This window comes from Dreissena polymorpha, chromosome 2, assembly GCF_020536995.1.
Source record: "Dreissena polymorpha isolate Duluth1 chromosome 2, UMN_Dpol_1.0, whole genome shotgun sequence".
In the NCBI taxonomy this organism is placed as follows: Eukaryota; Metazoa; Mollusca; class Bivalvia; order Myida; family Dreissenidae; genus Dreissena; species Dreissena polymorpha.
Genome location: NC_068356.1, coordinates 65,412,704 through 65,425,546, shown reverse-complemented (window position 1 = coordinate 65,425,546; position 12,843 = coordinate 65,412,704). Strand labels below are relative to the sequence as shown.

The window sequence follows — 12,843 nt, the reverse complement described above, 5'->3', positions numbered from 1 at the left end:
TGTTGATTAAACTCTAACGCAACGTTTTTCAATGTTCGTAAAATATTCGAAATAACAAGATAAGGGTGGCGGCCTATCGTCACCTCGACAAACAAGTAATTGTGACCTATTTACTCGGTTGTCTAACGCATACTGACTTTATCTTCTGAGGTGAATATATTAATAATATACATTCAAACACACAATGGTGACGTGTGCAATTTCCGACGGGAACGTGTTCAAACGTAACAACGTTATATGACGTCTGCAACGGAGGTAAATTGACGTTAGCCTGTCATTAAAATAGATAATACAACAATTAAATGGCTGCAAGCTTACCCAATACATGACTCATTAGTGAAACAAGCAATGGACAATATCTTAGAGCATTCTCCTCGTCTAGTTTGACGTTAACTTATGGTGTCTATTTGTATATCCATTAAGGTAGACACGATATTGAAATTCATGCAAAACAAACTATCCTTAGTTATCTATCATAGGCATTATGTGAAAGTGAAAATGTCGGTCAACGTACTAGAGATCGATTTATTTGGGTGTATTTCGAAGCTTAAAATGTACTTCTGGGTCTTATTCCGCATTATGTGATGATCCGGAGTGTGTCTCGGCACTCTTACATAATTTACTGGATTCACGAAAGTTGGGACGAAGTTTTGAGTTATAGCTGCAATTTCCCGTGGGGGGGGGGGGCAGCCCGGAGCACATCAACCTATCCGGTATGGTGACCACCTACCAAACTCACACACGGTGGCTCGAACACGGGTGAGAAGCGCGTGCGTTTCACGCATATACTCGGAGACCTTCGACCTGACGGAAAAATACGACCGAAGTATTGCTTGTACATTCAAATAATTAACCGATGCAAATAGTTCATCTTCATGTGTTTATATCATGGCAAACATATTATTAAGAACACATATGAGTTCCTTTTCGACCTTTAAGTTAATTCAAGTCACTGACAGATATTGAAAACTCATAAAAACACTAAGTATCAAAGAATCATTGCTCAGAAATCGACATACATTGTATATCATGCATATCAATCGAAATAAGTAATAAAGATCAATTAATAACATTATTTAGAAGTTCTTACATTACAATCGCTACAAAGCCGTATTATTTACGGGGAAAAAAGATCAATGGAAAGTAATTTAGTACCTCAGCTGTATAATTTAATGTACAACATATATTTGATGAGCCTTAAATTAAACAATCAAATTAGAACGGTTTTAGTACCGGGTGGGCACAAGTTTGAAATAGGACAGGCATGTTCAATGATTCCAGGCAATATCGACACGTATGTTAAGTGGGTGTGGTGTGGGGAAACATGCCATACAAAGCGCCTGGTTCTGCTTTGTACATTTATTCACGTTCACAGAGGTATAGTCAATAAAAGGAAAGATCTCTACATAAAAAACAACCACTTTACAAACAGAACAAACTAACGAAATGGAATGAATATCACGTTTATTTAACACACTTATCAGAAAACAATTGTAAACAATATGTCTTTAAATATAAAATACTTAAAATCGAAAAATAAAAGGGCGCACGTGTAGGCCTTGCGTTTACCTAGTGATGTGGCTTAATTCATAATGAAATAAAACAGTTCTATCCAATGACCAATTAGTTGCAATAATCCAACTCCCAGCTATTGACCCTCCGGGTCTTAACAATCCTTGATCAGGGTGCAGGATCACGTGACTATTTGGGATTTACAATTGAACTGTAATGGATGTAACACCGGTAAGTGGTGCTTTTTCAAATAACTTTCTAAATTTTTTTTTTTAGAATTTCAACTAGTGCATTAAAGACAGTTTTTATTCTGCTTATGGAAATGTGAAATACATCAGAATTACCCTTTTTCATAAGCCTGTGTTCATGACCGAAAATTTAATGTGTACAACATTTATGTACACGGTTATGCAGCACGCAACGTGAATTTTTCAGACGGATTTATTCTTTAAAATCTTAAGATAATCGGCACAAACTGCAAAAAACACTGTCTTTTATGCACTAAAGATATGCAAATGTTTTCAATTACTTGAGATATTTGCAAAAATAAAGTTCTTAACGGTATGTTTACAGGGCCCTCAATCTGTCAAATCCACGGCCGAAATTCGGCCGCATTCCCCCCCCCCCCCTGAAAAGTATACTTTTTCCCCTTTTTGGGGGAAAAATTCCCCCTAAAAAAAAAAAAAAAAAAAAAAAAAAATTATAGATAGATGTCTCATGATTATTATATCTCAATTCTATTTTAATTTAATCTTTACAAACATACTAAATTATGAAATAAGCAATGAATATAGTGCAAACATGTACAAATGTAATAATTAGAGAGTAAGTAAAAAATCCCCAAAAAGGGAAATGGGTAGCGACCCGCTTCCCCTAAAATGGATTGAGGGCCCTGGTTTTACATTATTTGCAGCCCGTGTGTAAACGCCGGAAAACTGCGCCGTTGATCCTGCACCCTGTTATTATGACTGGACAAAACAGCGTTTACTTCAGCCTTCATGAGTGAACGCACACTGAAAAAAGGATGGAATTCCCCCACACAAGTTAATTTGTATTATATGAAAAGTGAGATAATTCTTTGACCTGCACAACATATGTCATATGAAAATTTATTCGCACGGATAAAAATTCAATGTGATAATACAACTATACATGTTGTTATAACTTCAACGAATCTATACTTAAGTTATTTTGCAAAAAGTGTACCTATCTGTAGTTTCTTTCCAATCCGCCATGCAAATCACAAATAAACTCATTTGATTAAACTTAACTTACATAGACAAATGTGTTGGACATACGTCCATTTTTTATTAAAATAACTCTAATATAAAAAGCAGAAAATATTGCAATTACACGTTTTCTTTGTTACAGTAGAGTAATTAAAAGCAATCAACTATCGTACATAGACCCATAATTAGTACATCTTTCTTATATAAATTTAAATATTTTATACATAGATTTATGTCCCTTTGTATCGGTCTACATTGAGAACTGGTATCAATTATTTAATTAATGAATGTCACTCTTTTGTTTTAACATTTAAGAAATATATTCTAGCATTTCGTTAGGTGACTTATACTGTGGCTTGATTTCTTCTTTATTGTGTGGAAATATCGTTCTTGTAATTGTTTTGCGAGTTAATTAAGTGTCAAATTTCAATGACAAGGTCAACGCCGTAAATGAGTGCTTATTCAACCGTGGTTTCATAACAAGCGAATAGCCAACTCGTACTTCTACATGTTCTGCCATACGATTCGCGTATGTTGTATTAATAATTAAAACTGATTTCCTTTCAACGCTGACGAGTAAAGTCAAATGTGATTTGTGCGTGTAATTTTATATAATTGTGCAAGCTTTATTTTTATTTTGTATCACTGACTCGGATTTAAACGTGTAGTCATTTCAGGTCAGTGTTTACTGACACACCGTTAGGTCGAACACGACATGTGTTACGTTTATCATGTGTGCTGATAAACGCGTTTCTGAAGTTTTGTGGAGCTCGCTTTATGTATGTATATTGATAATACCACGCGCTTTGCACTAGCAAAAGATTGCGATACCATCGCATGTACTGAATAAGTCATGGGAATATATCAATCTTACACATATGGGACGTTCTTCCATCTAGGCCCTTGCTAAAGTTTTCTTTGTCGCTGAATGTTAACATACATACGCTTCGGTACATATCATTTTGACACTTTGTTATATTAAATTCAAAATAAAATTACAGCTAAAATGTCGGATAAGGAAAGGTTAATTAACAAGGATGCGTCAATGAGTATAAGTGGTTACACACCACAAGAACACGGAACCTTCGACAGAGTTATTAGACCGATGGCAGCGGAGTTTGTTGGAGTGGCGCTATTTGTGTTTGTTGCGTGTTGCTCGTTGAACAGCGGCGACTTGGTTGCAGCGGCTTTAGGGCACGGGCTAACAATCGCGCTGCTCGTTGTCGGATTCGGTGCTATAAGGTTCGTATTTCTTATGAGCCTCGTTCTGGCAAAACTGGGCTTGATGCATGTGCGTTAAATGTCGTCCCAGATTAGCATGTGAAGTCTGCATAGTCTAATCAGTGAACTTGATTGTCGCTTAGAATTCCTTTGAAAAAAATACTTCAGGGACATAGCTGTCGCGCCAGGCGCAGAACAATTAACTCATATGAGCTTCGTTCTGGGAAAACTGGACTTTATGCATGTGCGTAAAGTGTTGTCTCATGTCCGTGTAACCCAGCCCGAAAAATCTCCGACCATACTGGGGATCGAACCCGGGACCTCCCGGTTCCAAATCAGGCAGACACTCTACCGCGTCGCTATAAAAGCTAGCTCTCATAGCAAGGCAGTATAAGGGTCCCTTATAGGTCACCATACTACATATTCTCCCTCCATATTTGAAATTCTTCCACGAATTTCCTTCTGTTTTGACATCTTTGGGACGTCGTACAGACAACTATGGATTATTTACGTTGGGCGCCAATGTTACCCAGCCAGAAAAATCCCCGACCACCATGGGGATCGAACCCGTGACCTCCCGGTTCCAAATCAGGCAGACACTCTACCGCGTCGCTATAAAAAGCTAGCTCTCATAGCAAGGCAGTAAAAGTGTCCCTTATACGTCACCATACTACATATTCTCCCTCCATATTTGAAATTCTTCCACGAATTTCCTTCTGTTTTGACATCTTTGGGACGTCGTACAGACAACTATGGATTATTTACGTTGGGCGCCAATGTTACCCAGCCAGAAAAATCCCCGACCACCATGGGGATCGAACCCGGGACCTCCCGGTTCCAAATCAGGCAGACACTCTACCGCGTCGCTATAAAAAGCTAGCTCTCATAGCAAGGCAGTAAAAGTGTCCCTTATACGTCACCATACTACATCCGCACAGGCTACTCAGAAACGACACTGTCCGCATTTGTGGAATTTTTCCTGTCAAGTAAACAAAACAAAACTAAACAAAAATCCAGGTTAGGCGGACTGCAAAGTCTAATCTGGGACAAGACTTTACGCACGAGCATTAAGCCCAGTTTTCTCAGAAAGCGGCTTAAATAAAAAAAAAGTCACATTTCAGATGCGTTATTGAATTTGCTTGTTGTCTTACATGTTATCCTGAAGAATCTGCTCAAGTGGTAATTGCATTCATGCTACTTAAAGGGATCTTTTCACGGTTTGGTAAATTGACAAAATTGAAAAAAGTTGTTTCAGATTCGCAAATTTTCGTTTTAGTTATGATATTTGTGAGGAAACAGTATTACTGAAAATTTACCATAGTCCAATATAGCCATTATATGTATCTTTTGACGATTTGAAAACCTAAAAATTATAAAGCGTTGCAACGCGAAACGATTAAATAATTTGGAGAGTTCTGTTGTTGTCGTTTAAATTTACGAAACTACGAAGATTGCTTATATAAGGTATACAATACTAAATGTGTATATCCGGCGGAATAGCCGAGAGGGATAATGCGTTTTTACTTCAGACTAACTCCAGGACTCCGGGGGTCACTGGTTCGAGCCCTGGTACCGGCTACTTTTATTTCCTTTTTTTAATTCTATTCTTGATTTTTTACTGGAGCTTTTAAGATCCAATGTTTACATTTATCAATATAAAGCATTTAATGACAAACTTCAAAATATGCCAAAATCTGTGAAAAGGCCTCTTTAAAAATGTTTTTTTTTTAAATTAATATGCCTGAACGACATTATTGAGGTATAAATTAGAGAGTCCAATTGCAATATACAGACAGAGCCTATTCCTGAGGAAACTGGCGTAAATGCGTGTTCGTAAAGTGCCATCCCAGATAAGCCTGTGCTATTCAGCGACGAAACTATCAACTTTAGGAAATTTAAAGGAAGTCTTTTCTACGCATCGATCAACTTACATGGACATTTCTTTTTTTTTAAACTTTATTTCCGACGTGCTATAACATTTTGTGATTGAAAGCATTAACAATATCGGTGCAAGACGATATAACTTACACTCGTTTTTTGAGAAAATAGATACCCATTCTTTGTATCCCGGGTCTCCATATTTGTGTGTTTTCAGTGGTGCACATTTTAATCCGGCTGTGACCCTTGGTGTGACCTTGGGAGGGGGACTTCCGGTTTCCCTGCTGCCGGGTTACTGGATAGCTCAGCTAGGCGGAGGCATTCTAGGGGCCGCCATTGTCAGGGTACATTACTTTCGTTTTTATATAAATCGCAAAAAAATATATTTTCAGTGTATAGCCATTTTAGTTATAAAACTGTTTTATATTTAAAATGGCGTCCGCTGAATGGATGTTTAAGCCTATAACAGATCTGTTTAAACAGAAGTCTAATGTTAACATGAGTCGCGTTCTGAGAAAACTGGGCATAATGTATGTGTGTTAAGTGTTATCCAAGATTAGCCTGTGCGGACGATACTTTCCGCCTAAATTGGATTTCTGCTAAGAAGAGACTTCATTTAAACGAAAAATGTCATAAAAGCGGAAAGTGTCGTCCCTGATTAGCCTATGCGGACTGCACAGGCTAATCTGGGATGACGCTTTGCGCACACGCATTATGCCCAGTTTTCTCAGAAAGTGACTCAAGTTGACCATGCGCTTAATATATACACAATAATTATCTTATTGATAAACAAGTGTTTGATAATGCAACTTGAAATTATGAGATTCTTTCGCCCAGGCAACGGTTTAAACGCAGTGCAATTACTGCAGGGTTTTTATGACGTATGACGTTTTATGGCGCTATCATCCCAGTGATAAAATTATATGTCTCCAGAAATATAACATTACTTTCACCACGTAAAATGTATTTATATATAAAAAATTACCCGATTGGCAGACAGAAACAGGCAATTGTTTCAATAAACCTTGTTTCATTAATTAAAAGGACTTGTTCACATAATTTCGTACTTTTTGGAAAATGTCATAAAATATGTTACAAATCTATACTATATTAAAAGGTCTTGGGTTATTGTAATGGAAAGAAATTAAAAGAGTTTTATTACACATACTGCCGTCCCCGGTTCCTCTGAAAGCAAAAGTAAAGTTGCTACAACTGCGCCACGCAGCCTTTCGTAATGAGCAGCGAAACAAAACCGCTATACTTGATAATGCTCGTAATGAGCAGCGAAACAAAACCGCTATACTTGATAATGCTCGTAATGAGCAGCGAAACAAAACCGCTATACTTGATAATGCCGTATAACAATAAACGATGAAAAGTTTTACAAAAGCTTTATTATTTCACCAATTTCGAATGATGATTATCCGCTAATTAACCAATATTCAAAACATTTTCCTTATTCTAAGGCTTGTTTGTCTTGTTTTAATATAATTCAAACATTCTTTTTTGATTATAATAGATGACAATTATTGTGGCAATCATAATTTCACCAAACGATGAACAAGTCCCTTTAACTTTGACTTATCTTAAACTATCGACATGTATTCATGTTTTATAACATATGCTGATTACATAAAATGTAAAATGACCATTCAAAGTTCCGGAAAATTCCTTGTTAACCCATTTATGCCTAGCGTCTAGAAAAAAGGCCTTGGCAAACAGCGTAGACCCAGATGAGACGCCGCATGATGCGGCGTCTCATCAGGGTCTGCGCTGTTTGCTGAAAGGAATTTATTTAAAAAATATTCTAAATATAGAAATAAATATACTAGACATCCCTAATTTTGGAAATAAATTGATCCAATTCAGAAGGATGGGAGAGTCCACTAGGCATCAATGGGTTAAGGTTTTCACTGAAAAGACCCACCTTCTCCAAATAACACTGGTTATAGACGGATCTGTTCGGTCGACATTTTCACTATCGATAACTTTACTTGCACTTCAGCCAATACCATCAGTTATTGAAAATGAACATTATATCCAATAAGATTGCTAATATATGCTGTTTGAATCGAAGCATGTAACACTCATATGTTTAAATTGTATGTACTGTGTGTTTTAAGTTGTATAATGATTATTCTCAGTGACATAAATTGAATGCGTTGCAGAGATTAGTTGTTTGAATCGTAAAACTTTAGTACACGGTACAATAATTGAACGAATCGGTTCCAATCAAATGTGATTTAGAACTTCTAAAAATACAAGATACATTGCCGGTATATCGGTATTATACCGTTTAAATCAATGTTCATACTCAATTTGCATTTCAAGAGAACAACGAAACGCAATACCATTTTCAACATAGTTTCCTTGCAGGATTTATAAATGGAGACATCTTGATCTTTACTCACAATCTTTCCAAACATTTACAATTAAACGACATGGGCCTCATTCTCGGAATACCGGACTTAACGCAAGTGCGCGAAGTGTCGTCCCAGACTAGCGTGTTTATTCCACACAGGCTTATCAGAGGCGACACCGTTTAACCCTTTCAGTGCGGGAACCGAATTTTAAAGGCCTTGCAAACAGTTTGGATCCAGATGAGACGCCACAGAACGTGGCGTCTCATCTGGATCCAAACTGTTTGCTATTCTGATAGTATTCTTTGAAAAAAAATTGAAGAAAATGCTTATTTTACAAATTCAGCAGACGACATTTTAGCAGACGACAAATTTCCCAGCATGCAAAGAGCTTAACTGGATTTTTGTTGAGAAGACGCTTCCTTCAAACGAAAATATCCATTCAAGCTTAAAGTTTAGTTTTGATTAGCCTGTGCGGACATCTTGCGCACAGAGCGAGGTTCAAGGTTAAATTTAATCATATTAGTATACATGCATTTATTATCATATCAATACCGTTTGGAAATATTAATAAATCACGAGACTGTCCTATTGAGCGCGGCCTTTTATCGCGTTACGTAATCAGCATTTTCGATTAACAAACGTCGCCAGATGGTGTGATGCGTTAATAAGTTCACGAAACAGCTCTAGTTACTAACACAATTTGAGTATTGTTCGCATTACACACTTGTCGAAAATTAAAAGTGTATTTTAACGATTTTTATGTCAACCCATTATTTTTCGGCGTAGCTGATGAATCCATCTTTTCAACTTAAATGATCTTAACATACCGCTAGCAGACCCGAATGAATGCGTTTGAATATTTCATTGGCTGATTTGAGAGAAATCCCCAAGAACTGTGGCTACATCACTGCGTCGGTCTAAATCGAATAGGATGTAACACTATTAAATGTTAGGAATTCTGCACTACTACCCCAATGTTCATTCGACACATAGACACACATTTTTTTCAGAGTTTTAATTACGCGTTTAAACCCGTCTCACAGAATTTCAGGGTCAGTTATCAATCGTGATACATCGACTATCCGCAAGATAGGTTTATGCTATACATCGTCTTCTGATCCACAGTGGGTCAGTACTTGGTGACTAAATTGTCAGGATAAGACATATTGGACTATCGATAAACGTTGATAACACAGTTTTGCTTTCACGACGATAAAAAGAACACTATCAAAATAGTATAGTGTCGTGATACCAGGAAAATCGTTTACCTATCTAACCAAACTATTTGTCGTGCTCAGTCATCCCGTTCATGAAAGCCTGAAAAGGCTGTCGAAATTTGCCAATTTAGCTTTACATATTTCAATTTGACTTCAATTTTCCATTGAAAAGTATTGTGCTTAGATGTTTAATTTACACGACGCAATGCGAAAATGTGTCTTATTTCATGTGCGGCCAGCGTTGCTATGACACAGCTTGCGCACCTCGCAGTCTGGCCAGGAGATCCCTTATGAGACCATGAAGCCTTTTGTGATTTTACAGCGGACAACGTAGCTCCTGACCAGACTGCGTTATTTCTCAGGCTGGGTTTGAGCTACGCTGGCCGAAACGCCGTAAGACACATTTTCGCCAGACGCGACTTTGAAAGTGTGATTTAAATGTTTCGCAAACAAAAACACTTGTTGTTTATAAAATATTAACATACCATATATTTCAATGGTGAATACATAAACTGATTATAACCCGTTTGAGGAAAAATATGTGATTTCATGTAGTGTAATTTTTGTCTACGAAAACTATTGTAAGGTTTGAATATACGTGCACTTAATAACGCATATTTCATTCGGCGGATGAACAACAATAAAACCTTTGTTTTCAATGCATTCATTTAAAAACTCTAATTGCGTAACTTGATTTCATAGTCAGGATATACACCGAATATCTTTTAAAAAGATATTTATTGCTTTAAGTTTTAACAAACATATTGATTTAAACGTGTATATTCAAATAAAACTATGAATAATAGGTTTAATGGCACCACAAATCAAAGTATGGACCACGAATCTGTACACTAAATAACTTTATTTAAATTCAAGGGCACACTGCCGTCTAGCGTGTACGCGAGCATCAGCGGCGGGACTCATCAGCTCGGGAAAGAAGTCACTGCAGGATGGGGCTTCTTGATCGAGGTCGTCCTGACCACGGTGCTTGTACTAACGGTTCTGATGGCGGCAGTGAATAGGCAGACAAAGTCAAAGCTGGCTCCCCTGGCCATCGGCTTCGCAGTCAGTGTGGACATCATGGCCGGGTATGCCTGGGGGTTTGTAATGGGACGGCAATGGAGTATCGCTCTGGGAAAACAGGGCTTTTTGCATGTGTGTAAAGTGTCGTGGCTGATTCGCCTTTTGGACTGCACATACAAATCAGGGACGACACTTTCCGTTTGCATTTCATTTTTTCGTTTGCCCATCATACAGAAATACGTTTTTTTAATGTATCATTTTCTTCTCAATATGTAGTTTTAAAAGAATCTAAATAAAGGTATTGTCTTTTTTACAGACATGTTTATATCAAACTGAAGCCAAAATCTGTCATGATAAAATTTATAAAAAATGTGATATTGTTTAAGCGGTCCTTTAACCGGTGCTTCGATGAACCCAGCTCGTGCGTTTGGCCCAGCCGTGGTTGCTAGCGCTGTTGTGGAGCATGCGTGGACATATCACTACATCTATTGGTTAGGACCCCTCACCGGAGCACTCCTAGCTGCAATACTTTTCAGGTAAAATGCGTGTGATAATAGGTTACATTCCACTAATTTATTGTGTATCCCTCCGTTGTTCATTCGATAGAAGTGCTCATTTCTAAAGAGTTTATTTTCTCTTCTGGTATATATTACAAATGCTATTTCGGAATCGTACAGATTTTGGCTTCAGATTGAAATTTAAATGTCTGTAAAATATACAATACATTTATTTAAACATGCTGAATGTTTAATAAAATTAATGGAAATCTTAATGTGGTATCATCAAACAAATTCTGTTTACTCAGTGGAGGGTAAAGCGAGCAAGTTATAACCTTTACGGAAACATTTAATCGTAATCGTTGTAGAACCATAATTGTGTCATATGAACGAATCTTCATATTACAATGGGGATTTCCCAAACAAGAACATATTTTGTGTAAATAAATAAGTTTTCTGCTGTGGAGAGGAAAAGTATTCACAATTGAATAAAAAATTAGTTTACATTCTGATAGTACTTCTTCTTAAGTTGATTAATAGTTTATTATTCATCAACATGTATCTACTATTTTGAAAAAAAAGAGACTTGAGATCGTTTACACCCGATTTAGGATCGACTCGGTCTTTGAATGATGAGTTTAACGCCACATATGAAACAGCAATTATAGCTTTAAATTCCTAAACAAACACAATGACCGCGATGCTGACTAAGACGCGCGTTGACTTTGTTATAATTGCAATTTGTGCTTCATGTAAACATGTCTTTTTATATTTCAGACTTTTATTTGCGAGCCCCAATAATCGCTGGATCTCAAAGCAAGAACCTTTCTGACACAGGCGGAGAAGTCAATTATAACTGTAAATCGTACCGACATGACAAAATTTATGTTAAATGTGATAATTAGTTGCTATAAGCACGTTTATAATGAAAACTTTCCGTTGAATGTGGTTCCATCTGCGATTTCGAATGTGGCTAATATGGACTTGTTTAGACGCAGAATACAGGGCACAGGATCACGGGATACTGTATTAATCCCGATGATTATACGCCCAGGTATAGACATATATTATTTGCATGACATATATTTGTTAATTATTTATTGTTTAATTTTATGACACTGATGAATAAATAGTAAATACAAATGGTATTGTGGCAATTTTGGTAAAGTGTCGCCCCTGATTAGCCCGTGTTTCGCTTTATTTACGGGGTGAATGGAAATTGTACTCTGCAACATGTCAGAAAGACAACTGTTCATTTTAACGAACTCGTATCGGAATTTGCAGCCGTTCTTTCCAACCTCGTAAAAAGAAAGGAAGTCAGTGTTGAGATTTTTCGCATTTTAACCAATCGTATGTAAACATTACATTCATTAGGGTCCACCAAGGTTCCATTGGATGTTGACAAATGTTAAAGCCTCGGATAGGCGGCGTCGATAAAAAAAATAAATAAATACTCGCGCTTTTTTGTAAGTCCATTTGGCCAAGATTTTTAAGATGGTTCAATATGAGAGTTTCGACAGAAGGGAAGTTACTTCTGCGAGATGTACATTCACCGCAGTTGTCTACCTCGCTTAACAGAACCATTTTGGGAAATAAAACTGATTTCAATCAAACTTGTCTTTGCCATTTATTTCCGCCTCACACCATAAGACTAAACTAAAGCACCAAATTAACGATAGTAATACATTTTTTGGTAAATTATAATGAACAATAATACTAAAAATGGCTATTTGCGATCAAATTATTTTTTCAAAAATAGATAAAGCGTTGCTAAATAAATAGAAAATAGTTATAGAGGATATTTGTTGGTTTCGGTGGAATATCGATTTTATTTCACGAGTGATCATAGAAAACAGTATTTTCATGAGTGGCGCAGCCACGAGAGAAAATAAATTTTTTCTAT

At 36.9% G+C, this 12,843-nt stretch overlaps 1 protein-coding gene across 2 annotated transcripts; it reads left to right on the top strand.

Annotated features, from left to right (window-relative positions):
• The first annotated feature begins 3,047 nt into the window (after positions 1–3,047).
• Positions 3,048–12,083, top strand: LOC127867375 (aquaporin-8-like). Of its 2 annotated transcripts, XM_052408473.1 has the most exons (5): positions 3,072–3,983; positions 6,058–6,184; positions 10,297–10,508; positions 10,830–10,979; positions 11,718–12,083. In XM_052408473.1, the coding sequence occupies exons 1-5, from the start codon at positions 3,748–3,750 to the stop codon at positions 11,770–11,772; spliced, it is 780 nt and encodes a 259-aa protein (XP_052264433.1). In that variant the 5' UTR covers positions 3,072–3,747; the 3' UTR covers positions 11,773–12,083. The 2 variants fall into 2 exon arrangements, with proteins under 2 accessions (XP_052264434.1, XP_052264433.1); XM_052408474.1 differs by lacking the exon at positions 10,830–10,979 and having other exon boundaries at positions 3,048–3,983.
• Positions 12,084–12,843: the final 760 nt, after the last annotated feature.

Excerpts from the sequence above, each read along its gene's own strand:
- LOC127867375 (XM_052408473.1), top strand. The coding sequence starts at position 3,748 with ATGTCGGATAAGGAAAGGTTAATTAACAAGGATGCGTCAATGAGTATA. Across the intron at positions 6,185-10,296 it reads TAGGGGCCGCCATTGTCAGG|GGCACACTGCCGTCTAGCGT; the intron begins GTACATTACTTT and ends TTTAAATTCAAG. Across the intron at positions 10,509-10,829 it reads AGTGTGGACATCATGGCCGG|CGGTCCTTTAACCGGTGCTT; the intron begins GTATGCCTGGGG and ends ATATTGTTTAAG.